The following is a 27,101-nucleotide window of genomic DNA, read 5'->3' as shown; positions in this document are numbered from 1 at the left end:
TCCGGGTGCGCGTCGGGAGGGGCGCGGGGACAGCCCCGGCACCGGCCCGCACGCCCTGACCTCTGCCTTCTCCCCCCGCAGCCCGGCACCATCGAGCAGGCGGTGAGCGAGATCCGCGTGGTCGTGCTGCCCGCCGAGGACGGGGAGGTGCAGAGCGTGTGGCTGCTCACCGAGTGAGTTCCGCGGCGGGATGGCACGGGCGCTCCGGGCGGGGGTGATGAGCGCCAGCGCAGCCTCGGCCCCGCGGGCATGCTCCAGAGCCTCACGTCCCACATCAGCGCTTCTCTGTATTAAACCTGGTGAATATTAATGCGCGCACAAGGCCCGGAATGGCCCGGGCTGGCTGCAGCCATCATTATTTCATCATTTCTTTATAAGCCAGTTCTCCAGATCCAGACCGACGCTCCCCAGTTAACCCCTTATAAAACCCAGTCCCACAGAGAACCCGCTCTTGCAGTAAAGTGCGGGTGTAGCTTTAACAAACTAACCCAAAGCACAGACCCTTAGCCCTGCTCTGGCCCTGCTGATGCAAAGCAGAAGCTGTAACAGAAAATACAGCATCAAATTTGTTCTCCTCAGCAACCCTGCTGTCTGCCAAGCTCTTGAGTGTTTCTAACCAGGAGTCAAAACCACTTAAAGCTCAGTCGTGTTCTCTCCCCAGAATCGATCACTGGAATAACGAGAAGGAGCGGCTTGTCCTCATCACGGACTGGTCCCTCCTGGTCTGCAAGTACAACTTCATCAGCCTGCAGTGCCAGCATGTGACCAGGATTGCCCTCAGTGCCGTGGACACCATCTCCGTGGGGGAGTTTGAGTTCCCACCCAAATCTCTGAACAAGTAAGCAGCCCCAGTCACATGTAAGTCTTGCACAGTTATTTGGAACAGATTGAGCTGTCAGCTTGGCCCCTGGAATGAGAATTCTTGTTTTGCTTGCTTAACTGTGCAAACAATTCCAGAAGCTTTACTGAAGACCTCAGGGTAGCTGCTGGTTTGCTGGGGTGGTGAGTAGCTACACTAACAGCAAGTTGCTCAAGGACTTTCAAGATAAGATGAGTAGATTTGGGAGCAGAAACTCATCACCATTACATAATACAGTAAGTAGCAGTAACACCACCTTAGCATGAGTAGAAAGCTATGAGTCCTGTACACAGGGGCTGTCACAGGTTGTGAAGGATGGCCATGGTGTCCCAGGTGCTTCCCTTTCTTGCTCTCAGCTCATAAGGATGTCCCTTTGCACATTTCAGGGGCTGATTACTGCATTTCTTGCCTACAGTAAAATTTACCATCACTTGTATTTCGAGATAGCTTCTAGTTTCACGTAGGTCTTTTCCAGACAGAACATTTTTAGTTAACCTTGCTCCAAGGCTGGGAAATTTTACCCTGTTCATTCTGCACTATCAGGAGGGAAGGTGTCGGTATCCGCATCCAGTGGGACAAGCAAAGCCGTGCCTCCTTCATCAACAGGTGGAACCCCTGGTCCACCAACATCCCCTACGTGACCTTCACCGAGCACCCCATGGCAGATGCAGACGAGAAGATCTCATCCCTGTGCCGGGTAAGGAACAGCTTCTGCTGCTCCAGGCAGCTCACTGAGCTCATAGGGTGGACAGAATTTGCTTTATTTTAAAGCAATGCATAAATTAATCAAACAAAATTGGTTACATCAAGGTAGAATTTAGAGCTGGGAGCTCCATCTTCCCAGTCTCCAAATTTTGACTTGGAGGGTGACCCCACTGCCCACTTTTGCCAGCCACCCATAGCAGGCTGAAATACAGAGGAAGCCAAAATTTCTGAAGGTGCAGAGTCCTGTAAAACCAAAAAGCAAATAGATCTTAGGCTGCTTCTGCTTTTACTTACCTGTCAGATGGTGGACTTTCCATCTAGGACTGCCAGCTAATTAACAGATAGTTTAATTGCTCACTGAAAACCTTCATCAAGATGGTTCTCAGTTCTTTTTGTAATAGGTGCTTCCCTCTGAAGGTCTGCCTAAAATTAGAACACTGTTAAGCGTAACACATCAGTGATCAGGGCAGAACCACAGTCAGAAATAAACACCTGGCCAGTGATGAATCTTTACCCTGTTTAAGTCACACATCAGCAGTGTCCTGTGTGAAATTAACAGAATCATTGAGGCTAAATATTGGACTGTGACTATCACAGCCCATAGAGCCCTGACAGCTACAGCTTTAATGCTAACCCTTCACCATTCCCTATCAGCAGCTGCTTAAGAGTTTGTAATACAATGCAAAAGCAAGGGGATTTCTTTTCTCCCAGCTGGAAAACTTTCAAACACAGCTGATCCAGGCTGTGAAGAAAGCCCACAAGGAGGGCCCGGTGCCAGGAAGTGCTAACGGGGTGCTGGTGCTGGAGCGGCCCATCCTCATCGAGACCTACCTGGGACTGATGTCCTTCATCAACAACGAGGCCAAGCTGGGCTACTCCATGACAAGAGGCAAAATTGGATTTTAAACCCCCTTGCGAGTCACCTGTTCAAGGGCAAGTGAGTTGCTGGTGGTACCCTGGGGAGAGGGTGCTGAGGGCACAGCACGTGATAAAGCAAAGTTGCCAGGGGAAGGAAAGGAAAGGGGGAGGTTGTAGAACACTTCCCAGGTTGTTTGGGAATGCACAGGCTGGATTTGAAGCAGGCTCAGGGTGGTGTCAGTCTTGTATTTTGTACTTGATCTACAGCCCTCACTGGTCCTTGTGCAGGGTGAATGAGCAGTGGTGTGTTCTGTGTCCCAGTGCCTGCTCTTCCCAGCCCATGAAGTGCCATTGGAATCTGCTGAAACTCCCAGTGCACGGCAGAACCTTTGTGCCACGGCCCTGCTGTATCCCTGTGTACGGTGTCAAATCCTGTCGTGTGCTTGGGACTGCTTTGTGTTGTTTAAGAGGAATTGCTGCTCCAATCGCCATGATCTCAGTGCTCTGATTAATGCCTGTTAGGAATTTTCAAAGCTGTCAGTCAGTCTTTAACAGTATTTGCTGGCTTTTGCTAAAGCTGCACTGTTCCACCAGCTCAGCAGCAGTTTGTGAACTCAATATGCATTTCTGAGCTTCTTGTAAAAATCCCTCTAAGAACCTACTTGAACTTCCTCTCTACTTCTGTTTCTTTGCTGCAGTCACAGAATAAAGACTGTTGTGAGAGAACCTTGCCAAAAGCCTCACAAACACGTTTGCCTTCAAAGCTGTTCTTTGTAGAACTGAAAAGGAATTCTGTTTTGGTTAGATTGATACTCTTAGCCATTTTTCTTAAATCTGCTCTAGTTTGGACCAGGACTTTGTAATGGAGACAGAGAAAACTTTCAGCACTGTGTGTCAGCCTTGGGTCATACATTCCTGCACTGAACCTCTCATCCAGGGATGAAATTCAGAAGCAGCCCAAGAGATTACAGCTGTAATTGCTCAGGAGATGACTCTAACAAGCTTTTTCCTTGTGCATGACCTTCTCTCCATGCCCTTTCATCAGAGCCTTTATCTTCTAGATAAACACTGTGCTGCACTGGTGAGGTTTTTTGACCTTAATGTAGGTGAGTGTTTGTGAAACTCTTGTTGCAGTCAATCCTGGCTCCAGCTTTCCAAGCTTTTCCATGCATTTTCTAAGTTACCTGTTCAATTTTCATTAACCTTGCAGTAAAGTTGAAATTTAACTCTTACTTGGTATTCACTCTTCATTTTCTGGAGACTGAGGCTGTGAAATTAGATAGCAAAAGAAAAAACATCCAGTAAATTCCTAAACAAGAGGCTCCCTCCTCAGAAGGACACAGGAAAAAAGGAAGAATATGCAACTGGCTCCTTCCCTGCCAAACCATCCACTCCTATTTGGCACCAGAGTTGTGACAAAAACTCCCATTTCAGTTACCTATAATTCAGCATCTTGAAGTGTCAATTGTGGTCCTTCTGGCAAAGATTCCATGTAATAAATCCATGGTGGCCCAGGTACAGTTACTGTCACCCAAAATTATCTGTGTGCAAGTAACAGTTTCCTTGTGCTGGGATAAATTGCTACATCACATCACTGATCACACTGAAACAAACTTTCAAGTGCAGAGATCCAGGTTTATAGTTTATAACTATCAAAATATTTATTGGAAATAGAAAAATTAAATAATAGCTATACATTATATACACACAGAGCTACAGTCTTAGAAAATAAGGGTTCAGTGTTGAAAAAGAGATGTTCAACTCCACTAATACTCATGTTTTCTTGCAACAGACACTCATTCCTTACATTTCACTTGTTACATCACTTCATTCAAATGCAGTCACAGTATTTCACACACTGAGCTTGGAGCTCCTTCAAATAAATAACTTATAAATACAAACACTTCAGACTGGGCAATAGGTTTTGACTCCTTTCCTCTTTCTTCCTCAGACTTGGGAGCATTTTTAATGCATTTTAGTTCTTTTATTTTACCTCTTCTGTTTCCAAGTAACACACACAGAAGTTGTCCTTACTCAGGAGCAGCATGGAGTCCCCATTAGAATTCCAGGAGAGAGATGTGATCTGGAAGTCACCTGCAGGAAGAAATCAGAGTGTGTCAGCAAGGAGGTGGCAGCTCATGCTCCTGTGGAGGAAAAGGCAGCTGGAATCAGCCACACAAATCCCTGCTGGCCCTGTGCTGTCCTTGAGACATTTCCTGTGTCTCACTATGAGCTCCTCTTTTCCCAAGGGTGAAAACACCCATTTTTAAGCAGCTCCAAGAACACACCTGAGCTATTTCCAGGATAACACTCAGATCAATTTATAAATGGAATAATATTTTGTCACTGAGCAGTTGCTGAGAGGTTGTGGCAGCTGCTGCTCACCTTCCCCAGGCACCTGCACAACAACACAGCCAGCTGGGGACCACAGGTACACTCTGCTGCTGCCCGTGCACACAGCCAGGCGGGGCTGGCAGGGGTCCCACTGGAAGCTCTGGATCGTGCACAGCTGCTCCAACACCACTGACAGCTTCAGCTTCCGGATGTCCCAGATCCACACGGCGTTGGGAATGTTATCTGCAGAGGAAGCAGCAATCGTGTGATAGCTGGAGGATAAAAGGACCGCGCTTGGTTTTTCTAAATGCACAGGAACAAACAAATTCATACAGTGCAAACCTTTAAGTACAGCCCAGGGTTAGCACCACTTGAGTTTTGCCAAGCAGAGCCTTCAGGAAACACTCAGCCTTGGAAATATTGCAAAGAAAGATAAAAGCGATCTAGTTCATCTCCCAGTCCGTCCCTAGATTTTATCACGTTAGTCTGTCTGATGGGTCTTGCACCTGACTCAGAGCTTTGGCACCCAGGCACAAACAGCCCCTCAGGACCAAAGGGAAAAACTGAACATTAATTCCATGACTTTCACTATTCAGGAAGTCAGAATTCCTCCTGCTACAGCTTGAGCAGAGTTCTGCCTCTTAAGAGACTCAGGCGGTGGGAAGATTTGTTTCATTTTCAATACAGTGAGCTCACACAAACTTGAAGAAACCTAAAACCCCACTATTTTCATTAAATACAGAGCCAAGGCTGAGTTCATGCCCTGATCAGCAGTTCTGGCAGTTCACAACAGTTAACACACACTAGAAGACAGGCTGGGATTCCTCTGTAGTTACACATCTCACAACAGAGCTGATTTTACAGGGCCATGACTCTTTTTATAGTGCAAAGGATCATTTCTGCTAAGGAAACCCCCCACATGCCCCACATGGTTTCCCCTCTAAAGCAGGGCAGTCAGAACCTACCATTTTTGGTTGCCAGGAAACAGTTATCTGCACTGAAGGCCAACATCCCAACTCCCACTTTGGGATTTGCCCTGTCAGCAACTGGTTTGATGTACTGTAAAGAAACTGGCACCTGGGAAATGTCATCTGGAATGGGAAATAAAAGTATTTCACTAAGTGAGCCTGGGTGGACAATGCATTCACATCTAACTGTTAAAACCCCTCATCTCTGAAGTGATAGGACCGTATTTTATTCTTCTCCAAGATGTTCCATTCAAAATTTCAATTGCTTTAAGATACCATATCCTTACAGCCACCCTACTACTATTCCTGCCCTCCTACAGAAAAGGAAAGGCTGAAAATTCAGCCTGAGATTCCTCAAATTAAATAAGGAAAATTAGAGATTATTTTTTTTACTGCCTTTTAACTTTTTCTTTTAACTAATATTTCAAACACTGTTAACCAAAGGTGATTTACAGTGCCATAAAGACTGAGACTGATTTTTACTGCCCTCGAGAACATCCAGAGGATCTGTTCTACCATCCAAGGGGCAGAGTTCACCTACAATGTTTATTTAAAGACTTCCCAAGGCAAACTCAAGTGTCTGGTTTGAGTAAACTTTGGCTTACATTTACTCTTTGTGCTGAAGAGAGAACTAGCCAATGCTCTTGTTGGAGGGAAAGAAAGTCTCTCTGTGTCAACAGTTGGGGATTTCTCCACTTCTTTATACACAATCTACAAAGAAACAAGTGAGAGCTCTACAGAAGGACCTCGGAGAGTTTGAACATGGACTGTTACCAAATACCCACATCCCACTGGCTCATTTACACATTTAGTAGATCTCAGCATCCCCTGGTTCATCAGCAGAGGAAAGGGCTTCAGTAGGCAGATCTGGAATCCAATATTCCCAGTAAATCGTGGGCCATTTGGAACCATGATCAGGGAAACACTCCAAAGAATAAGTCTGAGGGAGTGCACCTCATCCATTATTTCTGACAGCAAATTAAATCATCCCCAATTACAGTGGGAACAGGAATCTCATTTTTGCAACCAAAAATCTTTAGTCTGATTCTATCACAAAGTGCAGCACTGCAGAAGGAAAATAGCAAAAATATTTTAGTGTGCCTGCAACATATTCCCAAACACAAGCACCAGGATAAAACACAGCAACTGCAATTCCTGTCTGTGTAGTGGAGATTAACAGAGCTATTTCCATTTGTTTTCCATGACATATTTTACACCTAACTGGAAGTTAAGGCATTCTTCAGCTATGAGAAGCTTTGCTGAGGTGCTTTAATGGCTCGTGCCTTGCTTCTGGTTAAGAGACAGAGTCATGTGAACATTGCAGGCTTACAATCCACACACAAACTCTTCCAGGAGGTCTGTTCAGTCCCTCTGCAATGGCAAACAGCACCACACACTGTTCTTGTTACCTCCAGGGATGAGATCAGCTCAGGATTTTGGGAACAGCAGCTCTGCACCTGCTGCCAACAGCCCAGAATCTGTCAGGCCTTGCAGGTTCAGGTATAAAGGATAAAAATCAATGCTGACAGATGTTCCAGGAAATGCCCTTTAGGTGAGCTGGATGAGCCTGTCCACACAGGGTGAAAAATCTGAACACAATCCAGTTCCAGCACTGTTTAAAGTTAAGAATTGTATAACGCTGAGACAAATCTCTCCTGTTCAGCTTTCCATTTTGCCATCAGCTGCACACCCTAATCTGTAATGCAGCCACCACCTACACCAAAATACACTGGCACGTGACAGGAGCATCTGAGAATCTATTACTGCTCAAGAGAGACAACCACAGACATATTCAATCAAATCTGAAAGGATTCCCACATTTTTGTTATATTCCCAGGTTGTAATTTCCCAAGCCCCAGCAGGAAAAAAAGCAAAGCCTCCAGAATGAAATGGACTCATCAGCATCTTTGAGATACAAACAGCAGCATCCAAGCTCTGCTAAGGACTCCATGAATTTGGGACCCACACTTACAGTCTTCTTGCTGGCAATGGTTGCTGGATGGTCAAGCTCCGTGATCTTCTTCCACGTCACATGGTTCAGGATACGCACCTGGCTCAGGAAGCATGGCAAGGGGAGACTGTTAGGGCAAAGTTCTCCAAATGGTTTAGATAAAACAGGCAGAAACCATTTCTTACCTTTTCATCAAAGCTGCCAATGGCCAGGAACTGGCTGCTGGGACTCCAGGCGATGGATTTGACGCCCAGGGGCCACTCATAGGCACGGTAGGAGGAAAGCAGCCGCCCATCGAGGGAGTACAGCAGGACCTTGTACTGAAACACAGACAGAGCCACTCTAAAATCCAGCAATGCTGCTAAAAACCACATGCAGGCAAATCACCCCTGCCAAATATTGCCTGTTTAACATGCAGCAAGTTTAATACAAAGGTACAAATGGTCTCTTAGCACTGAGTTAAGAGGCTTCGTTGCTCTGTTTTTGGATGAGTACTTTCATTAACTGTAAAATCACTGTGCAGTGCAATATCAGTAAAGCTGTAGAACACTCTTACATTCTTCCATTATTTCAGTAGCATCTTCTACAATGTTTACAATTGTTTTACAAGATAAACTAGAAATAATTTATGCTGTCATTGAGGGTTTACAGAACAGTGACATCCACTTGCAAGGACACCCATCCCCAATACAAGTGTAATATTTAACAAAAGCTGGACTCACACCCTTTTATGTTCAAAAGAAACATTTTAAGTACTAATTGTTTTAGTCACTGCTTTATACATGATGGCCAAAGACCAGCTTGAACTCTTCAAGAAAAGAATTTGCTTTTCCTCCTACCTCCAGGCATGTGTCCCATGCTGCCAGCACACAGCCATTGGGAGCCCACTCAATCCCAAACAGATCCTGGGTTTCAGTGTCAAAATGCTGCCCACAAAAAAGAAACCACAAAACCATTTGAAATATGTCAACAAATGCTGTTACACCTAAGCTGACAGAAGGTTCAGTTTTAACCTTTCAAGGGCTACCACAAACACAAAAGAGCTTTTTGTATGCCAGAGTAGCAACAAAAATATGTCCTCTTGTAACACATGCTGCATTCAGTGGATCTTTGATCCCCTCTACAGAAAAGCTAAAAGTTTTTATACTTTCAAATAAACAACATTTCATATGAAAATTAAATTAGTCACACTGAATAAATCAAAAATTCAGGAAGCCCAATTCCTTGTCTTAAAGCCAGTACAGGATCTCATATTCCCAGAATAGTCTGAGCTGGAAGGGACCTTACAGCTCATCTCCTATGGGCAGGGACACCTTCTGCTATCCCAGGTTGCTCCAAGCTCCATCCAACCTGGCCATGGACACTTCCAGGGATGGGGCAGCCACAGCTTCCACTACAAGGTTCATTAGGGAAGAGCTCAGGAACACGAAAAACATTTAGTGGTATTTCCCAAATTTTCTCTCAGCTTCTGGTGAGGCTCAGAATTCCCAAATTAGAGGTGACACAACATACAGACAAGTTTTTCATGAGGTTTAATTGCTCAGATCCAGCCTGTGACCAGTGCCAGTCTCCATGGACTGATCCCATGTGTGAACAGTTTATATCACACGTCCCAAGTACCAAGCACTTGCTACTCCCACTGTTTCTGATGGAGTAGTGTGCAGTATGTGCAGGTAACCTCCACAGGAGGGTAGGAGGAGAGGCAGAGCTTACCCTGAGGAGCTGCCAATTTCTGCACACGAAGATGCTGATGAAATCTTTGCAGTCCCGTCGCTCCGCCACGGCCATGTAGCGCCCGTCCCTGGTGAAAGCCACCCCTGCCACGGGACAGATTAATTAAACCTGGCTTAAATAGAAATCACACAACAAGGCAGAAGAGCTGATGAGGCTTCAGCGAGGAACAGTTACTCCCAATTCAAAGCAGAAATAAAAGAGAATACAGAATCTCTTCACAGAAGGTCACATTAATCAAGGCAAAACACAGTGCTACTGATTTACTGTGTCAGCGATTTTTAAGCTCAGAATATACAATTTCTCAGGATGCAGAGCTCCAGCGTGCTTCAAAACACATCTAACCACTGACAGTTGTTATATAAACCAAACAGATTTTAAACAACCACTTCATTTAGCCTGGCTAAATGGATCAGTTATGCAACCATCAGGTCTCCAACTCCCAGGCATTGCTCCCCATCCTCTCGGATTTTACATGGAATACATAATTGTCTTTGTCATCTCTGGGATACAAGCCTTGGGCAGGAAACTGCTCACCACAGCCATGTGGTCTTACAGCCCTGACACAATCCCTTTCCAGCCTTTCCATATGCAGAAGATGACAAAAGTCCCTTTGAATTAATGTTTTTTATCACAAGCACGTCCAGCATAATTTAATGCCTTAAAAGATCCCCCAGAAGCAAACACAACACAGATGCACATGTGAAGAGCAGGCACGTGGATCAGCTGGAATCCACCACTCACACACCCTGGCTGCAGGTGCTGCTCAGAAGGGACAGGACCAGACCCTGTTCCCAAACATGGCGTTTGTCATCACATTAATTTTCCCTTTCTGTCACATTAAAGGACCATTCCCAGGTAGGTGTGTGACACTTACCTTGTTGGCACGCTTTGGGGTACTTGATGTAAGACACAGACTTGGTGCACAAGGACCACACCGTGATTCGGAGCTAGAACAGAGACAGGGAGCAGTTTTGGTTATTTTTGTAGATAGAAAAAATAATAATTAATAGAAAAATATCAACCTAATTCAGCAACACAAAGTGGATCAATAAACCTTCTGTGATTAATTAATTCTGCAGCTATTTTTTGTAACACAGTGTCCTGGGAAGCAGCTAAGAGGAATTCTTTCCCAATTTCTGGCAGTTAGCAGGGAATTTACCCCAAGCTTACACGAGTACTCTAGATGGGGATACAAAATTCACATCACTGATATGGAGAAAAACTCTTCACAAACCCTGAAGTTCCTGACATTACAAAAATGTTTCTCAATCTATTGCCCAGAGTCACTTTGCAGTTGGGAAAACAGATTCATCACAGAATCTGGAGGAGAGGTGGGGAGTTTCTTGCCTTTATGAATAGATGACAAGTTACAGCTTCTTCAGAACATTGTATCCCTTGGGAAAAGGTTACCAAGTGTGAACACTGAGCTGTATTTTACAACATTTAGAAACCCTCAGCTTTGATGGCTGATTTGTTTTGCTCTTCTCTCCTCGGGCACACAATGAGGTACCCATACAGAATTACCGAAAAATTCAGACACCCAAAACCTGCTATGCAAAGCAAGGCTTTGCACTGGTGTTTGGGGGATTTCTGGAGAACTGTGCCTCCACAAGCACCAAGAGCTGCAGAGAGGACAGGCAGCTGCAAACCTAGCCACCCCACAGCTCCCCAAGGTCACAGCTGCACTCCAGGCTCTGCCTTGCCATCTGCACATTACCCAATTAAAAACAAATACTCCCTCTCCCTTAGCAACGACAGCCCCAGCCACATGGGCATTCACCAGGATAGCACGTGAACCTTTGCATTTGGAGCTGGAGCAAGGAATGTTTCCAGGCTCACGTTTTTAACTTGTGTTTTCCTGCATTTTACTGTACCAAGGAAGAGCTACAGGTATGACTTTTAGCAATGAAGCACCTCCATCACAAAGCTGCCTTTCCCTCAACTACTGAACACCAAAATTAATTCTGATCCGTTAGGTAAAACACCAGCATTGTCCACATTTCCTCCTCCTCCCACATCCCACACAGCCCAGCAGCATTGCAGCAGTCTCAGGAGGAAGGTTCTCAAACACCTTTTTGCAGGTTTGTCCTTTACACACCTTATCCTTCCCTGAAGTACCTGGCACTGTTCAATGGCGACAAAGGATGCTGAGGGAGCAGCCTGTGGATCTGCTTCACTGGTAATACTGCAGGCTCTGTGTTGCAACAGAAGTTGAAGGTTTTTCCCTTGCTGACATGATCAGTTTTGGTGGGAAACACAATTCATTTACAGGGATTTACAGGGTTCAACCCAAGCTTCAGAATTCCAGTAAGCACTGCCTCCCCAACAGAGATCCATGGAATCCCAAACAGTCCCTTCTGCCTTACACATCAGACAAACTTCTGAGATTTGAAAAAATAGCATAGTAATCTTTTTCCATGGATTCATAGAATAATTTGGGCTGGAAGGGACCTTAAAGCTCATCTTGTCCCACCCCCTGCCAAGGACACAGACACTTTCCAGTAGACCAAGTTGCTCCAAGCCCTGTCCACCCTCACAGGGAAGGATTTCTTCCCAGTATCTTACCTAACCCTGCCCTCTGTCAGTGTCATTCCTCCTTGTCCTGTCACTCCAGGCCCTTGGAAATAGTCTCTTTCCATCTTTCCTGTAAGTTCCCTTTAGGCACTGCAAGGCCACAATGAGGTCACCCCAAAGCTCCTCCTCTCCAGACTGGAAAATCCCAACTCTTCCAGCCTTTCCCCCCAGCAGAGCTGCTCCATCCCTCTGATGACCAGGAGCTCCAGGTCCTTCCTATGCTGGGGCCCCAGGGCTGGAGGCAGCTCTGCATGTGGGGTTTCACCTGGGCAGGGCAGAGGGGCAGAACTTCCTCCTCTAAGTTCAGCAGCTCCTGGAGGAATCCACAAGATGAACATTCACCAACTTTTATCCCTGGGGCCACTCACTTCCGGCCACCCAAACCCAGCATTGTCAGTCTGCTCCTCAGGCAAGATTTACTTTAAAAATACCAACACAATGCCTCCACACATTCTTCTGCAGCAACTGCAGCATTGAAATACTGCTGGGGACTATTAATTGCAGCCCTAAATGCACTGGCTGCCCTGCCTCCCCTGAGCAAAACACACAGCACACATTCTCCAGCCACTTAATACAAGCTTAGCAGCTGCAGGCTTCGAATGCTGAGGGCTGGATCATCATTTTTCCTGACAAAGGCATCTGAGTGCTGCTACATGGCTTCATGAGCAGCTCCCCTGGCCTGCTGGGCATCAAACACTTCCATCCTGGACCACACTGGCTGCTCCAAGCCTCAGGAGGCAACACCTTGCTGCTCACATTGAGCTCAAGAGCACACACATCTCTGGAGATGGAACACAGCACAACCCATGCTGAGTTCCCACTGTGGCCTCTGCCCTGCCTGAGGCTCAGCCAAAGAAAAGGCAAGGCCACTTTTGTTTTGAAATATTTCTACATCCATCTCTGCTCCATCATGGAGGCACAGAATCATATAGGATGGAAAATCCCTCACAGACCACTGAGTCCAACCATTTTCCCAGCACTGCCAAAGCCACCATTAGACCACATCCCAAAGTGCTATATTTAAATGTCTTTTAAATCCCTCAAGAGATGGGACTCTAGCCCTCCCTTGAGGGGCCTGTCCCAATGCTTGACAACCCTTTCCATGAAGAAATTTTCCCTAATATCCAATCTAAACCTCCTTTTGCTGTAAAAACAGCAGCTTCTCCAAAAGGGTCAAGCTTAGTGACTCCTCAAGGAGGACAATAATGGTTTTCCTGTTCTTCACTGTTGAGCACGTGCTCCTGGCACTGGATGTTTTGGTGCCATCACACCCTGATGCTGCTGAGGGGGCACTGCCCTGCCCTGTGTGCCCCAAAACATGGACACCAAACTGCCCCGGTGCCTCTGCAGCACTGGGGAGAGCCCACAGAGCACAGCCAGCACATGCTTCATGGCACAGTCACACACACAAAAATACACCTGCAAAAACCCAGACTACAACTAAACCAGATGTCTCTAAGTGTCTGACAAGTAAAGCCTTCATCTTCACTCCATCTATCAGCCACAACACACTTTTAACATCTAGTAAGATCATAGAATCACAGCATGGTTTGGGTTGGAAGAGACCTTCACACATAAAAATTACCTTGTTTAAAATCCTCTGTTCACAGATTCACTGAGGTTGGAAAAGACCACCAAAATCATTGAGTCCAATCCATCCTGTGCCTCATCCCCACCCTGTCACCCAGCCTAGAGCACTGAGTGCCACCTCCAGGGATAGGGACTCCACCACCTCCCTGGGCAGTACCTTCTAATGCCTGAGCAGCTTTTCCATGAAAAAATTCTTCCTCATGTCCAACCTGACCCTCCCCTGGCAGAGCTTGAGGCTGTGTCCTCTCATCCTGTCATTCTCTGTCCGTTCAACTCCACTCTCTCCCCTGCAAGGGCTGCAGGCTCAGAAGGAAGCACACAGATACATGCTATAATTCCATTGTCACCTCTCACCCAATTCATACAACTTGATGGTTTGACCTAGTGCTAGGAACATTCAAAACCAAATCATTTTGATTCCTGAAAGTAGGATCCTTTTCCCTTGTTCCATTTGTGCCCACTCAGACATTCCTACAGAGAAACTCAATTATGTGCTTAATGTATGGATTTTACACCCCCTTCCCTTAACATCATGTTTACAACTGAATTGTGACAGAAAGGGAAAACCTTCATATTCCCACCTGGAACATTCCACAATCTCATTTAAATTGCCAACATAAATGAGATGAAGAAGATTAGAAGGATTATGTCACAGCTTGCAGACAGGATCAGGAGCAACAGAAACACCAAACACAGAGGGTGTGAAAAGAAACTGAACGCTTCAAAAATGACAGGAAATTTCCATTGCTGCTCATTGCCTTTCTTAGTGAATTCATGGAGAAGGGACAATTGTTTTATAGAAGGAGAGCAGCCCATGGTCAGTTAAGTCTGCAGCAAGCCCTTCTCCACTGGTCCTTTTGGGGGATACTTTCTCTTCAGCATAAATGACTCAACTGAGTGGAGTTGTCACACTCAAATCCTCACAATAATGGTGTCTGAGAAGATTTCAGCTGTTGTTTTGCAGTGGAAAAACAAACCAAAAGCAGAAACATTTTTAGAATAGCCTAAAAACAGCTGAGAAATAAAACGTATTTGGATGGTAACGTGATAAACAGTCTCCAGCGCCAGGCCCAGAACCACGGCCCAATGTTGACAGCTCCAGGCAGGTGTAGAACTGGTGATTTTCAACAGACAAAAACACACTTTTAAACAACCTACAGCTCAAATGACTGTCAACTCTTGTCCCAGACTTGACTGGGTCACTCAGCCCCCTTACATAGCAGTGTCTGTCAGCACCGGATTTCAGAAGATTATTCGGAGTACATTCCTCGCCAGGAAGCATTTTTCAGCCAATGCAGCCACACACAGTTACTAAGGATTAGCTGGGATACACACAGAAACACACACTTTTCCCTGCTGCTAGAGTTCCAAAGAAGCTCCTTGATGCTTAAGGGCCTGACATGGAATGAGACAAAGCATGTAGTTTATAAGCACAGCTCTTAAGAGAAACACTCCAGAATATCTTCACACTATTTATCCCAGGTCATGAGGAAGCAGAGAATCACAGAATTCCAGGATGGCTTGGGTTGGAAAGGACCTTAAAGCTCATCTTATCCCACCCCCTGCCATGGGCAGGGACACCTTCCACTAGACCAGGTTGTTCTATGCCCTGTCCAACCTGGCTTTCAGCACTTACAGAAATGTGAAGAGGATCCATTTTCTTTCCTTCAGTTCTTCACCTGCAGCTGCTGGTTAAGCTTTACCTGTGCCTGTAAATTCTGGTGGCATGATGGCATTGGAAGGAGTCACATGGGGTTCAACACCTTCCACAGGACATGTTGATAATGTGAAACTGCCTCCCAGAGAGGATTTCAGTACAGATGGAACACTAACCACAAAGAAACCCTACAAATTAGCTGATGAATTCCAAGTGTCAGAGGATGGTGCCAGACTCCTTTTTCAGGTGCCAGTGACAGGAAAATGAGCCATGTCTGTAAAGTAAAACACAACAAGCTGCACCTCAACATGATGAAGATTTTCTTTCCATGGATGGAGGCAGAACACTGGAACATCTTCCCAGGGAAGGCATGGACTCTCTCTCTCTGGAGACATTCCAAACCCACCTGGATGCATTCCTGTGTCACCTGCTCCAGGTGACCCTGCCTTGGCAGGGGGGTTGGACTGGATTATCTCCAGAGGCCCCTCCCAACTCCAACTATTCTGGGATTCTGTAATGATTTTTCTGAGGCACTGGTAAGTACAGATTGCTAGAAAGAAATTAGCACAACCATAACCTTTAAAAAACTCAGTGAATAAGAAAGTTCCTTGTGAGCTCTCAGTGGAGTTCACACATTGACCTGAGGAATAACGAGTGGTTACTTGGTGCTGTTTGGAAGTGACCAAAGCCCAGCTGAGCTGGCTGACAGGGAACCCCCAAACCCTCCAGGAAATTGCTGGACTTGAGAACACACTGATATTAAATATCCTGAGCATTGCCCACATCCCCCCAGACTGTGGATTTAGCAGGGAGGGAGTAAACACAGCTCCAACCACAGCACAGCCCCAGCAGCTGTCTGACAACAGCTAATTTAGCAACCTGTTTACAGCTGGAAAGGAAACTTATCCCAACACAGATGCCAACTTGGCAAAGGCTTAATGAAATCCTCTAAGGTCAAACCAAGTTCTGTTGGGAGGCAATAAATCCTCACTGGTCCACCCCCACACGCACGTGCCACGAGATCCTCTCTGGGAGCCTCACACAGCCCCAGCCTGCAGCTCTGCCTCCTCCACTGCTGCCTGTCACCTGCCACCAGCAGGGATGGCTGCACTGCCTCCAGGCTGGAATTCTGGGCTTGTTTTTAATTTTTATTGCTGCTATCAGGGCAATTCACACCTGGGAAAACCAATGCCTAGACTTATCACTCCTATCTAGCTAGAGGGATGGGCGAGTGGGTCTGTACACACACGGCTGAATCCACAGACATATCCCACTGACACTGGGATTTGCACAAAAAAGGGGGGAATCTTACACTGCAAGCATGTGAATTCTGTGCTAACCAGTGTTATGGCACAAGATCCTGTCACCTAAAACCCTTCCACAGGTTTGGAAAGAGTAAACACAAAGAGAAAGTGTCTCACATGCTGTTCTTGGCTATTTTCTGACTCTTCATTGTTGTACTAAATAACAGGAATCAACAGCCCTAATCCAAAAGGTGGAAGAGTCACAATCCACAAGCCTTCCTACAAATTGACCATCCACAAAACAGTTTGGATTCTACATTAGTAGCATTCCCCAGTATTGGTCTTAATAAGCATTAAAGGTGTCATAATTTTAATTTTAGAAGTGGTTCCACCAGCAGTCTGGGTCCTGTGTGTCAGATCAAACAACTGGGAAAATATTTTCAGGATCTGGATCTAAATCTCATCTGATAGGTCAATAAACACAAGCCTGTACGTTTAAATTTAAAATCACTCTGAAACATTACAGTTTGGGTTTTGTTAACTAGAAATCCTGAGCTTTTCACACCGCGAAAACAACATATTGGATTTCTAAGACTGCTTAGATGAATGCCATCAACAGCAAAAACATCAGAAAATGTTCTAAACCACACAATTTTACCTTCAAATTTAAGTGCTCATTTTCTATCTTATCACCAGAAGCAAGAGGACAAAATGTTAGTGGAATAACAAACACCAAACCTGGAGTTAACCTGAGCTACACACAGGAGTACAGAGCTGCATCCGTGCTCTCCACCACCACTGCAGCTTTAAGGGCTTTGGGTTATTTTAGGATGCAAAGGGCAGACAGCAACATCTGACACCAAGGGGAGCAACCCTGCCTCCACACTCACATGGAACTCGGTGGTGTTGAGGATGTGACGCCCGTCTGGACTCCAGCATGAAGCCACCAATCCCGCGGAGCCCTCGTCGATCTTACAGTGCCAGTCCGGCTGCTCCAGGGACCAGACCTGGGGCAGGGAGCAACCAGACACAGCAGGAAGCATCAGCTCATGCAAACCTCTGCTCAGGAGGATTCCCTGCAGCTGACAACAAGCTCCTGCATCCCACCTCAGGGAGCTCAGGAACATCCAACCACCCACAGCCATGAAGGACTGGCGCTGGATCCCGCTGCAAAAGTGAGTCCCACACCTCTGGGTGATCATGGAAATGGCAAATGATAAGGGGTTTGGGTTTTTTTTTTCAGTGACAAATATTCTGAATATCCAACATTTAAATAGGTTTAGTCCATTTAACAAGCTTGTATGTTATTTCTTTCCTACTGCAGTAAGAAACTGGTATGATAATCTCCAATTCTGATCTGTTTTGCTAGACGTTTTTATCCTAAATATTCTTTTTCAAACTAAGATATTTTGCTTCCAAAATCCTGGCATGCTGGGTTATCCTCAAACTGTGTCATCAATAACTTCAGGTGCTTCTGCAAAGCCTCAGACTAGTCCTGGATGTTAAGCTCTCACATCACACCCAAATCCCAGCAGGAAACACGCCCTGTCCTGCCTTCATCCTCACCTGGACAATGCCCCGCTTGTACATGGCACACAGGACGAACAGGGAGTCCGAGGACCACTCGATGTACTGGATCTGATCCAGGCAGGTGTAGAGCTGGCGGATCTGCAGGGAGCTCGCATCCCGAACCACCAAACGGTGCTGCACACAGGAGGCCTGGGGGGAACGGAGACAGGGCTCAGCTGGGGCAGGATCCTGGATGGAGCACCAGGGCTGTCCCTGCCAGGCTCACTGTGATCCCAGGTTTAGTTCAGAGAGGGTCAATGTTGTGTTTAAAAAAAAATCCTCCCTGTGGATGGTGAGCCACTGGCACAGGTTGCCCAGAGAAGCTGTGGCTGCTCCTGGATCCCTGGAAGTGTCCAAGATCAGGCTGGACAGGGCTTGGAGCAACTGGGGATAGTGGAAGGTGTGCCTGCCCATGGCAGAGGTTTTGAACTAAATGAGCTTCAAAGTAATTGCACTCCAAACCAGTGTAGGATTCTGTATGCGCTGAGCTCCACTGCAAAGTACAGTGAGAACTAACCCAGGGGGAAAGGGAGTTTTACAGTAATAAATATAATCTTTGTTGATTCCATCACTGCTGGGTAAGTAATGCCAGTCTTTAAAAAATTTCTGTCTTGTAACTTATTTTATTTTATTGACTCCCAGAATGGTTTGGGGTTGGAAGTGACCTTAAAGTTCATCCAGTGCCACCCCCTGCCATGGGCAGGGACACCTTCCACTGTCCAAGCCCGGTCCAACCTGGCCTGAGGGCACTTCCAGGAACCCTGGGGCTTCTTTGGGCAGCCTGTGCCAGGGCCTGAGGACCCTCACAAAGAAGAATTCCTTCCCAATATCCCATCTAACCCTGCCCTTTGGCAGTTTGAAGCTCTTCTCCCTTGTCCCGCCTCTCCAAACCGTTGTACAAAGTCCCCCTCCATCTTTCCTGTAGGCACCCTCCAGGTACTATTTAATTTAAAGTACTAATTCATTTACTGATTAACTTAACCTAACTCAGGGCTCTGGTATTGACACTTACCGCCTCAAAGCCTCTCGGCAGCAGCCTCTGAGCTCAGGCCCGCAGGCTGTGGGTTTCCATCCCTGCCCGCTCCGTGTCCGCCCTCAGCCCGGCCCGGCCCGGGGGGCCCCGCCAACCGCCCTGTCCCGGGCCGCGCGGCCCCGCTGACCGCGGCCGGCACTCACCAGGCATTTTCCGTCGGGGGAGAAGCGGCCCAGGAGCCCCGAGAGCTTGAACAGTTCCGAGAAGTTCATGGCGGGCGCGGCGGCGCTGGGATTCGAACCCGCCGCGCTCCGCTCGGCTCCGCTCCGCTCCTCCTGGGCCCGCCGGAAGGGGCGGGGCCGCGCGGGAGGGGCGGCCCCGGGGCACGCCGGGAGTTGTGGTCCCCGCGCGGGCCCGGCAGGGGGCGCCCGGCGGCGGGAAGCGCGCGGGAAGGCGCCGCGTGAGCCGCATTGGTATGCAAATGTGCCGCTAATGAGCTGGGTAATGACGCGGTTAATGAGCTGAGGAGCTCCTTCCCCCTCCTCTTCCTAATCTCAGGGAACCCTCCCTTATCTGGCGCCTTTCCGCGGGCAGCGTCCCGCGCCCGGAACAGCCCAGGGCAATTAATCAACCCTTCTGGCTAATTAATCAGCCCTTCGGGCTAATCACTACTGCAGTGTAATTACCGACAGTAACGGGAGCACAGGTGCGATATCCCGCTAGATTCCCCGAACAGGACAGAGGAACTAAAAATGCAATAGAGACACTCCATCAAAAAGGATGTGAACTGACTGGAATCAATCAATCGATCAATAAATAAATAAACACAGGCACACCAGGGGAGGGGCAGATCCCAGATAACCCCTCTCAGGGGACATACGCCTTTGGGAAACAGCCCCCTCCTGGTGCAGCCGGCTGCCAAGGAGCAGAAGAGCACGGGGGAACGAGGAGGGTGACAGGGGTGTCTGTGTTCCCAAAACACAGTGTCCCCAAAACTCTCTGGTCCCGCGGGCTGAACAGCCAGGGGGGTGCACAACTGCCTCCCTTTGTCCCCACGGTCTGTACCCCTGGGATTTTTGGGTGGCTGCAGCCTGGCTTCTGTCCCAGTGACAGCACAGCCTGGATGGGACCTCCTCCCTCCCAGTTTGGGGGCCACAATCGCCATCACTTATAAAGAAGCTTCACGATCAGAGGTTTTGAGGATTCGAGACTTGATTTCATTGCGGATTATTTGGGTTCCAAAAGCTGGTTCCAGCCCCTCCGATGTTTTTTGGGGGGTGAATGCATTTTCTGCCCCCACAACAGAGGGACAGACGTGACAGCTGCTCTGCCGTCACCATCTGCCCCACGTGTGATGTGGGGGTGCCTGTGGGCAGGGGGTGTGTGTTGGTCCCCGAGTGGGGACAGGGGACCTGAGCACAAGCAGTGACTGCCCAAGGATGAGCTGTGCTCGCTGCCTTCCTGCGTGACCGAGGGCAGTGACCAGCGACACGGGACTTTGTGAGAGGGGTGTAGTGTGACACGGTGTCTGTGAGTTCATAATTAGCTTTGCGGGTGATGGGTTTTAATCAGAAATGTTCAGTCTTCACCCACTGCCCCTCTCCGTGTGCCTTGGCAAGTTGCTGTTCCCCAGGGGAAGCAGGGCAGGGAGTCCCGGAGCCCTTCCCTATCCCGCAGGTGGTCCCGGCCTCCCCAGGAGAGATGATCCTGGGTGAAAGCAAACACAAAAACTGCTCAGTCCACCGATCTGATGAGGGGAAGAACCCCCTTGATCTACAATGAGCATCCTTTGCTGGGTGTCCCAACCCTGGAAGTGTCCAAGGCCAGGTTGGACGGGATTTGGAGCAACCTGGGACAGTGAAAAGTGTCCCTGCCCACGGCAGGGGTGGAACGAGACGATCTTTAAGCTCCCCTCCGACACAAGCCGGTTATTCCCTGGTTCTGTGGCTGACTGAAGCCCAGCGGTGCTGCCGGGTGGCCGCCACTGTTGCAGCTCCCGCATCCAACTCGCCCGGGCGTCACTTTGGCGCCGGTGACCAGCTTTAATTCCCTGGCACGCTTGGCTGAGCACTCTCCACCCCCTTGCAACTGCCTCCTATTCCAGGAAGGAGCGCAAGAGCTTTTGCCTCACTTTTCACACAGCTTTCAGCAGCTCCAATGTCATTGCCTTGGCGACCGGGACGCTACTCCAGTGTAGTGCAGTAAATAACGTAGATCCTCAATCCTCCTGTCTGCGGGAGACCTCCGGGGGAGCTCAAAACGCAGGTAGGAGGAAAAAAACCCAAAAAACCAAACTATAAAAAGAAACCCCTTGCTTTGGGTGTGTGTGAGTTTCTAGGCACGACCCTCCCCGGAGCACTCGATAACACGGCTGGAAGATGATTTGCGGCCGCTTTACTTCGTGGGCTTCCGACACAATTTAAAGTGTCTTGGAAAGTTTGCTCCCAAGTGCCTTAACTCTGGAGTGAATGCACTTTTGGAGGAGTCTTGAACGGGGGAAACAACGGAGGGGCTGGATGCCGGTGGGATGCAGGGGCCGGCTGGCTGCCCCTGTGCAGGGCAGAGGCTGGGCTGCCAAGGAGGGAGCCCCATCATGAGCTGCTGTCAGTGACTGCAGCCAGAGAGGATTTCTGTCCAACCTGCCTCGGAAAGAAAATTGTTGATAAGCTGCTGGACTCCACAGAGGGGTCTTGAGATTCAAAGTGTGCTGCAGGAAAGCTCACTTGCTCCCTATTGCTTTTACAAACCTCATTTTGCAGGTGTGAATTTAACAGTCCGGGACAAATGAATGATAGCACAGGGCTGCGTTAGCACCGTGGGACTGTCATTTTTTGCAAACATTAAGTTGTTTGCTGTGGGTTGGATGAGCCTGATGGGTCTCATTGTGCAGAGGAGAGAAGGTCCAGGGTCAGTTCCCAAGTCATGGAGCAGCTCCGTGTGAGAGGTGGAAACGGCTCTCAGAAGTTCTGCTCTCCCAGAGAGCCCTTAGGAATTAGTCATAACCCTTTACATAGGGTTTGTGCATTTATCTCCCTTTAAGGTGGCTGCAAAACGCTGTCATGTTTCGTTCTGGGCTGTTGGAGTGGCGGGATAGCATTGAATCACCAAGTGACAACAAAAACTGAGCATTTCTGGTGCTAAACCTGAGCCCTAATGTTGATAGTGAGATCAAAGATGCTCCTTCCAGAGAGTGCAGAAGCTCAGCAGGCAGGCAGTGCTCCCAGCAGGGCTGAGAGCCCATGGTACCCTTCACCGTCCTCATTGTGATGAAAAAAGTTTATTTTATAACCATTCTAATAATTTGTTGTGGCTCTGTGGTCACAACACGTGAGTGAAGCAAGGCTCGGTAGACGGAGGTTCATCTGCTCTGCTTCTCCAGGGAGCTGTTCTCACAAATTGAGGTGGCTGTCGGGACCTTGGTCCGTGCTTTTCCTTCTTCCTCTGTCTCTGGGGCTGGATTTTCCACTGCACCGTGGAAAACTGAGTACGTGGTGCTTTTCCATACTGATGGTTGGAAATCATTTCAGGGGCCGTTCACAGGGAAGCTTCATGGGGAGAAGGAGCCGGACCCGGTGCGACCCCGCCGGGTCCCGCATCCCGGGGGTGGCAGCCCCGCCACGGGCTGAGCCGGGTCCCGCGGGGAGCAGAGGTGGGGGATCACCTGTTCGCAGGCTTTCTCTCCCCGCTGCCGGGCTCTTTTCCCGTGTGCAGGTTCCCTGCAATGCCCTGACTAGCAACAGAGGGAAGCAGCAATCCAGGGAACGCTGGAGTCGGCTTGGAGTGCAGCTCTCCCAATGAACGCCGGTAAATCCCACCGGCAACCCGGGATCCTAGCACCAACCTCCTGGTTTGCACATTTTGGTCTTTTTTTCCCTTAGAAACCTGCAATAAATCCAGTGCAGGTCCCTCCCGAGCTGTGTCAGCCGTGCCAAGCATCTCCCGCTGCCTCCCTGCCGCGTCGAGGCAGAAGGGATGGAGAATTCCTTCCTGCACCCTTTCCCCTGGGCTAGCAAATCTCCACTTTGATAAGTAGATTGGGGTCTCTGGAGGTGAGAATCCTCCTGATGGAGTGTGGCTGGAGAATTCTTGCTGGAAGAAGTCAGGATGAAAACCCAGGTCTTCCTTCTGGTGTGGGGAGCTGTTGACAGCAGGGAGCTGACACAGTCAGGGCACAGGCAGAACAGGCTCAAAACTGGGGAGCTGGAAGGGACAGGGAGCTGAGCTGGGCTGTGTCTGGTCCTGAACTCAGCCCCAGGAGCCATTTGCTCAGCCTTGGGCACGGGAATTGCATCCATGGCACTAGGAATGCTTTCAGAGCAATGCAGAATTAAGCTCCAAGGCTCTTCCCGATTTACCTTTGATTTTGATGTTGCACAAAGCTCCCACTGCTTCCCACAGGGTGACTTTTCCTTCTGCAGGACCTCACCATCACAGTGCTTTCCCACCTTCCCAAACGTGAAAGCCTCCAGCATTCCCTGAAAAAGGGCTCTAAATGGCACCTCCTTTCAGAGGGAATTGGATCAGGCAAATTTGAGGGAACCTATTTGTAGGTAAATTGATTGGTAAATTCTTTACCAACCCAGGGTAAAGCTTGGCACCAGGCTGTCACTATTGCTGCAGAGGTGCTTTTCCAGGATGAGCAGGGATCAGAGCAGCAGGGATGTGCCTTAACAGCACCAACCACCCAAGTTTCCCTTTGTACCCCTTAGTTCAGAGCTCAAACATGAGAAGACACTAGCCTGGCTTTGCACACCCAGGCTGTGCTTTGAAAGAGTGAAAGGGAACTTCCAAAACACTCTTAAAATAGTCAGGTTTCTTGCCTTTTGAAAACGAGAGCAGCCACGTGGTTAGAGCTGGTGTCACCCATGATGACCACACAGCCGGGGCGGTGCGGAGGTGCTTTCTCCTCTGGAGGAAAAGGCCTGACTACTTCCTGAAGCTGCTCTGGGCCAGGGAAAGCAGCATGGATGAAGGGTAAGGCCGCCTATTCTGTCATCTGCATCTGTTCTAGGCTTTTCTTCCTCTCAGAGCTGCCCGTAGGTCCTTTCATTTCCCTGTGTGTCAAACGTGGGATGTGGAGGGACGGACGGGAGGACAGACTCTGCCTGTTAGCTGTCCCTGACATGGGACCCGTGAGGAACGAGCCCTCTTGTGCCCTCCTGTGCCTGGCAATTCCTCCAGGCAGAGTGGCTGCGGATGCTGTGTTTTGTAGAAAGCAGCTCACGGGATCTGCTGACGGGGAAAGCTTCCCTGCTTTCATTTTAACTCCGTCCCCTGCAGGTCCCCAGCTGAGTCAGAGGGGCCACCCCGAGCATCCCTCACTCAGAGAGCAGCTGCCCTCAGCTTGGCAGCTGGCGCCCAAAAAGCAGGAAATGTCAGGTTTTCGCTATGAGATGTCGCAGCTGAGGTGGGATGCTAACACCAGCGTGGGTAAAAGCGGCAGCCAGATGTGCCTGGGGGTGTCAGCCGGGGCAGGGGAGAGGTGCTGCTGCTTGCAGGGCAAGGGTAAGGGAGGAGGAAGATGGTTGCTCATAGGAGAAGACAGCACCAGGCTCAAGATGGCTCTGTGAAACCTCCGACTCTGGGTCCAAGAGGCTCTGGGCACACAGGGAGAGCTGGGCTGGGCTGCTTTCCTCCCGTGCCTGAGAGAGGCCAAGAATCTTTGTGCAGGGTGAGGGGGACGGACTGGACTGAGTGTGGATCTGGTTATGACCGTGCAGCAGCATCCAGGAGTCTTTGGCTGAAAAACAGATTCATTCCACTGAGCTTGGGTCATCTCTGCCTTCTGCCCTGGCCTGCACTGCTGGGAGTGTGGGCATTGTCCTCCACAATGGGCCATGGGGGTGTCCAGTGCTGTGGTCCCTCATGATGGGCTCTGAGGGGCTCTGGTCCTGTGTGTCCCCCACAAGGGGTCCCTGACCTCTGTGTCCCTTACCATGGGCTCTGGGGCTCTCTGGTCCCTGCTGTGCTGCTGGGAGTGAGTTGGGACTGGGGGATGGCTGTCCTTGGACAGCTGCTTTGCTGGAGTGAGATGGCACACACAGCACAGCATGGCACAGCACGCTGGCAGTGCTAACCCTGCTGTTTCCCTTTGCCCCCAGAGTGATTTACCCTCTGTCAGACTCCCCCACTGTGAAGATGTCCCAGTCATCCCCAGCTGATGAAGGCACCACGTTCGAGCACCTCTGGAGCACACTGTAAGTGGAGTGGTAAATTCTCCCCACACCCCACGAGGGGTGTTTGGAGGCAGCAGTGGCTCTTAGCCAAAGACAAATCTTTTGCATCCTCTGCTTTCCACAGACACCTTTGCCACCTGGCAAATTTTGCTCCTTGGTTTCAGACTCTCTGCTCAGGGCATTCCATTTGCCAAACAACATGGCACTGTCTGTCTCATGGGTGGCTCCTTCCTGGCTGCAGTGCTCCAGGGCAGCATGGGGACAGTGTCAGGGCCAGAGCAGAGCTTCCCTCAAACTGGGACCCTTAATTCCAAAATTAAACATCTTCCAGCCCCACCAAGATGTTTGCAAGTCTTCTGGCCTTTGGGCCTCATGCTCTAATCCAGCAAGGGAGAAGGACTGTGCTTCATTTAATCTTCTACCTTCCTTGGTCCTCTCGCATAAGAGCATCCCCAGGTGACAGATATGCTGGAGTAGCTGGGTGGATGCAAAATTTCCTATGTCTTTGCTTGCTTTACCTGGCAGGTAAAGCCTGCTCTGCCATGTGGAAATAAAATCAGAGGATAGAGGAAGAGATTGGGAAAGGGGCAAGGTTTGAGGGGACTGCGAGTTGCTGGGGTGGGGGGGCACAGGATGCGTTGGAGAGCTGGGAAGATGACTGTGCCCTCACCTTCTCCTCAGGGAGCCAGACAGCACCTACTTCGACCTCCCTCCAGCCAACCCCACCGGCAGCAATGAGGTCTCCAACCGCACAGAGGTCACAATGGATGTGTTCCAGATGCGAGGCATGACCGACTCGGTGATGGTGAGTGTGCTCAGAAAGCAGGAATGGAGATCTGAACCAAGCACAGAGTTGATTTCCCTGCAGGAAACCCAGGGCTGGGGGCTCTGGGGGCTCTGAGGGAGGCACTGGGGTGGTGCAGGGTCTGGTCACCTGTAATCAGTGGCACAAGGGTCAGTAAAACCGTAGCTATTTATTGTTAGATAACATCAGTGCAGGCAGCAGCGGGGGCTCAGAGCTCTGGGGGAGTACCAGGACAGCAGCAGAGTGTCATTCTCTCTGCAACAAACGGTGTGGAGTAAAAGCCATTTGTGAGCTGCTGCAGAGGCAGAGCTGCTGGGGGGGCATGCCGTGCTTGCAGCTCTGCTTCCACCACAGCCCCAGATCTGTGCCACTGTCCTTCCTGTGAGAAGCCTTTGCTTCTGTCTGAGGCAAAGTCTTGGAAAAGCATCGCGGGCATGCAAGACATCCCAGCTGCTTGTGCGTGTTCAGTGGTGCCCGGGAGCGTCCCTGAGGCTGCCCTGGCTGTTGGCTGTATCTTCCTGAGGAGAGCTGCTGTTTCCCTCCAGAAAGTCACTGTTTCCCTCCAGAAAGTCACTGTTTCCCTCCAGAAAGTCACTGTTTCCCTCCAGAAAGTCACTGTTTCCCTCCAGAAAGGCGCCGTTTCCCTCACTGACAGCTTGCTTCCCCTCCCCCAGCCCTTTTTCCCTCTCTTTCCGCTCACTTTCCCTCCCTTCCCTGGCCTTTCACAGCGGGCAGGAGCTGGGCAGAGTGCTGCTAATTGGGGCTGTGCCCCTCGCTGAGCAAGCCCTCACCTTTCCCCTCTCTCCTGCGGTAACCAAAGCCGAGCCTGGCGGGGCTGGAGCAGCCCGAGGTGCGCAACAAGAAATGCTCTGCTAACAAGATGTCAGCGGCCTGAGGGAAAGGCTGGAGAGGGGAGAGGCTGTGGGGGGACCACTCAGTCTGTGCTGATTCCCATGTTTTTGGCACATACTGATGCCAGAGTGGTGCTGATGCTCTGTGGCAGTGAGCAGGTCACCCTGCTCTGTCAGGCATCTACCCCTAACTATTCCTGTCTATCCCTCTCACTATCCATCCATCCATCCATCCATTCATCCATCCATCCAT

At 49.2% G+C, this 27,101-nt stretch overlaps 3 protein-coding genes across 6 annotated transcripts in view; 2 read left to right on the top strand and 1 right to left on the bottom strand.

Annotated features, from left to right (window-relative positions):
* Positions 1–6: 6 nt before the first annotated feature.
* TPRG1L (tumor protein p63 regulated 1 like) lies at positions 7–3,654 on the top strand (the record flags this gene model as incomplete). Its single annotated transcript, XM_015648167.1, has 4 exons — positions 7–173; positions 662–838; positions 1,403–1,556; positions 2,276–3,654. Coding segments are annotated over 4 exons (693 nt in total), but the record flags the coding sequence as incomplete, so codon positions are not given.
* Positions 3,000–19,366, bottom strand: WRAP73 (WD repeat containing, antisense to TP73). Of its 2 annotated transcripts, none has more exons than XM_015648147.2 (12): positions 19,220–19,366; positions 18,041–18,193; positions 17,365–17,481; positions 10,284–10,356; positions 9,389–9,492; positions 8,515–8,601; positions 7,861–7,995; positions 7,697–7,774; positions 6,330–6,435; positions 5,722–5,847; positions 4,808–4,999; positions 3,000–4,516 (listed from the first exon to the last, which is right to left on the bottom strand). In XM_015648147.2, exons 1-12 carry the CDS (start codon positions 19,286–19,288, stop codon positions 4,407–4,409), a joined length of 1,350 nt encoding a protein of 449 aa, XP_015503633.1. In that variant the 5' UTR covers positions 19,289–19,366; the 3' UTR covers positions 3,000–4,406. The 2 variants fall into 2 exon arrangements, with proteins under 2 accessions (XP_015503633.1, XP_018864302.1); XM_019008757.2 differs by lacking the exon at positions 19,220–19,366 and adding an exon at positions 19,056–19,118.
* Positions 17,457–27,101, top strand: part of TP73 (tumor protein p73) — a 30,638-nt gene continuing 20,993 nt past the window's right edge. For 2 of the 3 annotated variants that reach the window (XM_015648139.3, XM_019008756.2), the window contains exons 1-3: positions 17,457–17,649; positions 25,118–25,213; positions 25,874–25,997. In XM_015648139.3, coding sequence (XP_015503625.1) covers positions 17,618–17,649; positions 25,118–25,213; positions 25,874–25,997 — 252 coding nt within the window. In that variant the 5' untranslated portion in view covers positions 17,457–17,617. Of the gene's footprint in view, positions 17,650–23,936; positions 23,991–25,117; positions 25,214–25,873; positions 25,998–27,101 lie in introns of those variants that run through there. The other variant, XM_015648140.3, reaches the window with a different exon arrangement.

This window comes from Parus major, chromosome 21 (genome assembly GCF_001522545.3).
Source record: "Parus major isolate Abel chromosome 21, Parus_major1.1, whole genome shotgun sequence".
In the NCBI taxonomy this organism is placed as follows: domain Eukaryota; kingdom Metazoa; phylum Chordata; class Aves; order Passeriformes; family Paridae; genus Parus; species Parus major.
Note: the sequence above shows the minus strand (reverse complement) of the source record. Positions and strands in the feature narration are given on the sequence as shown.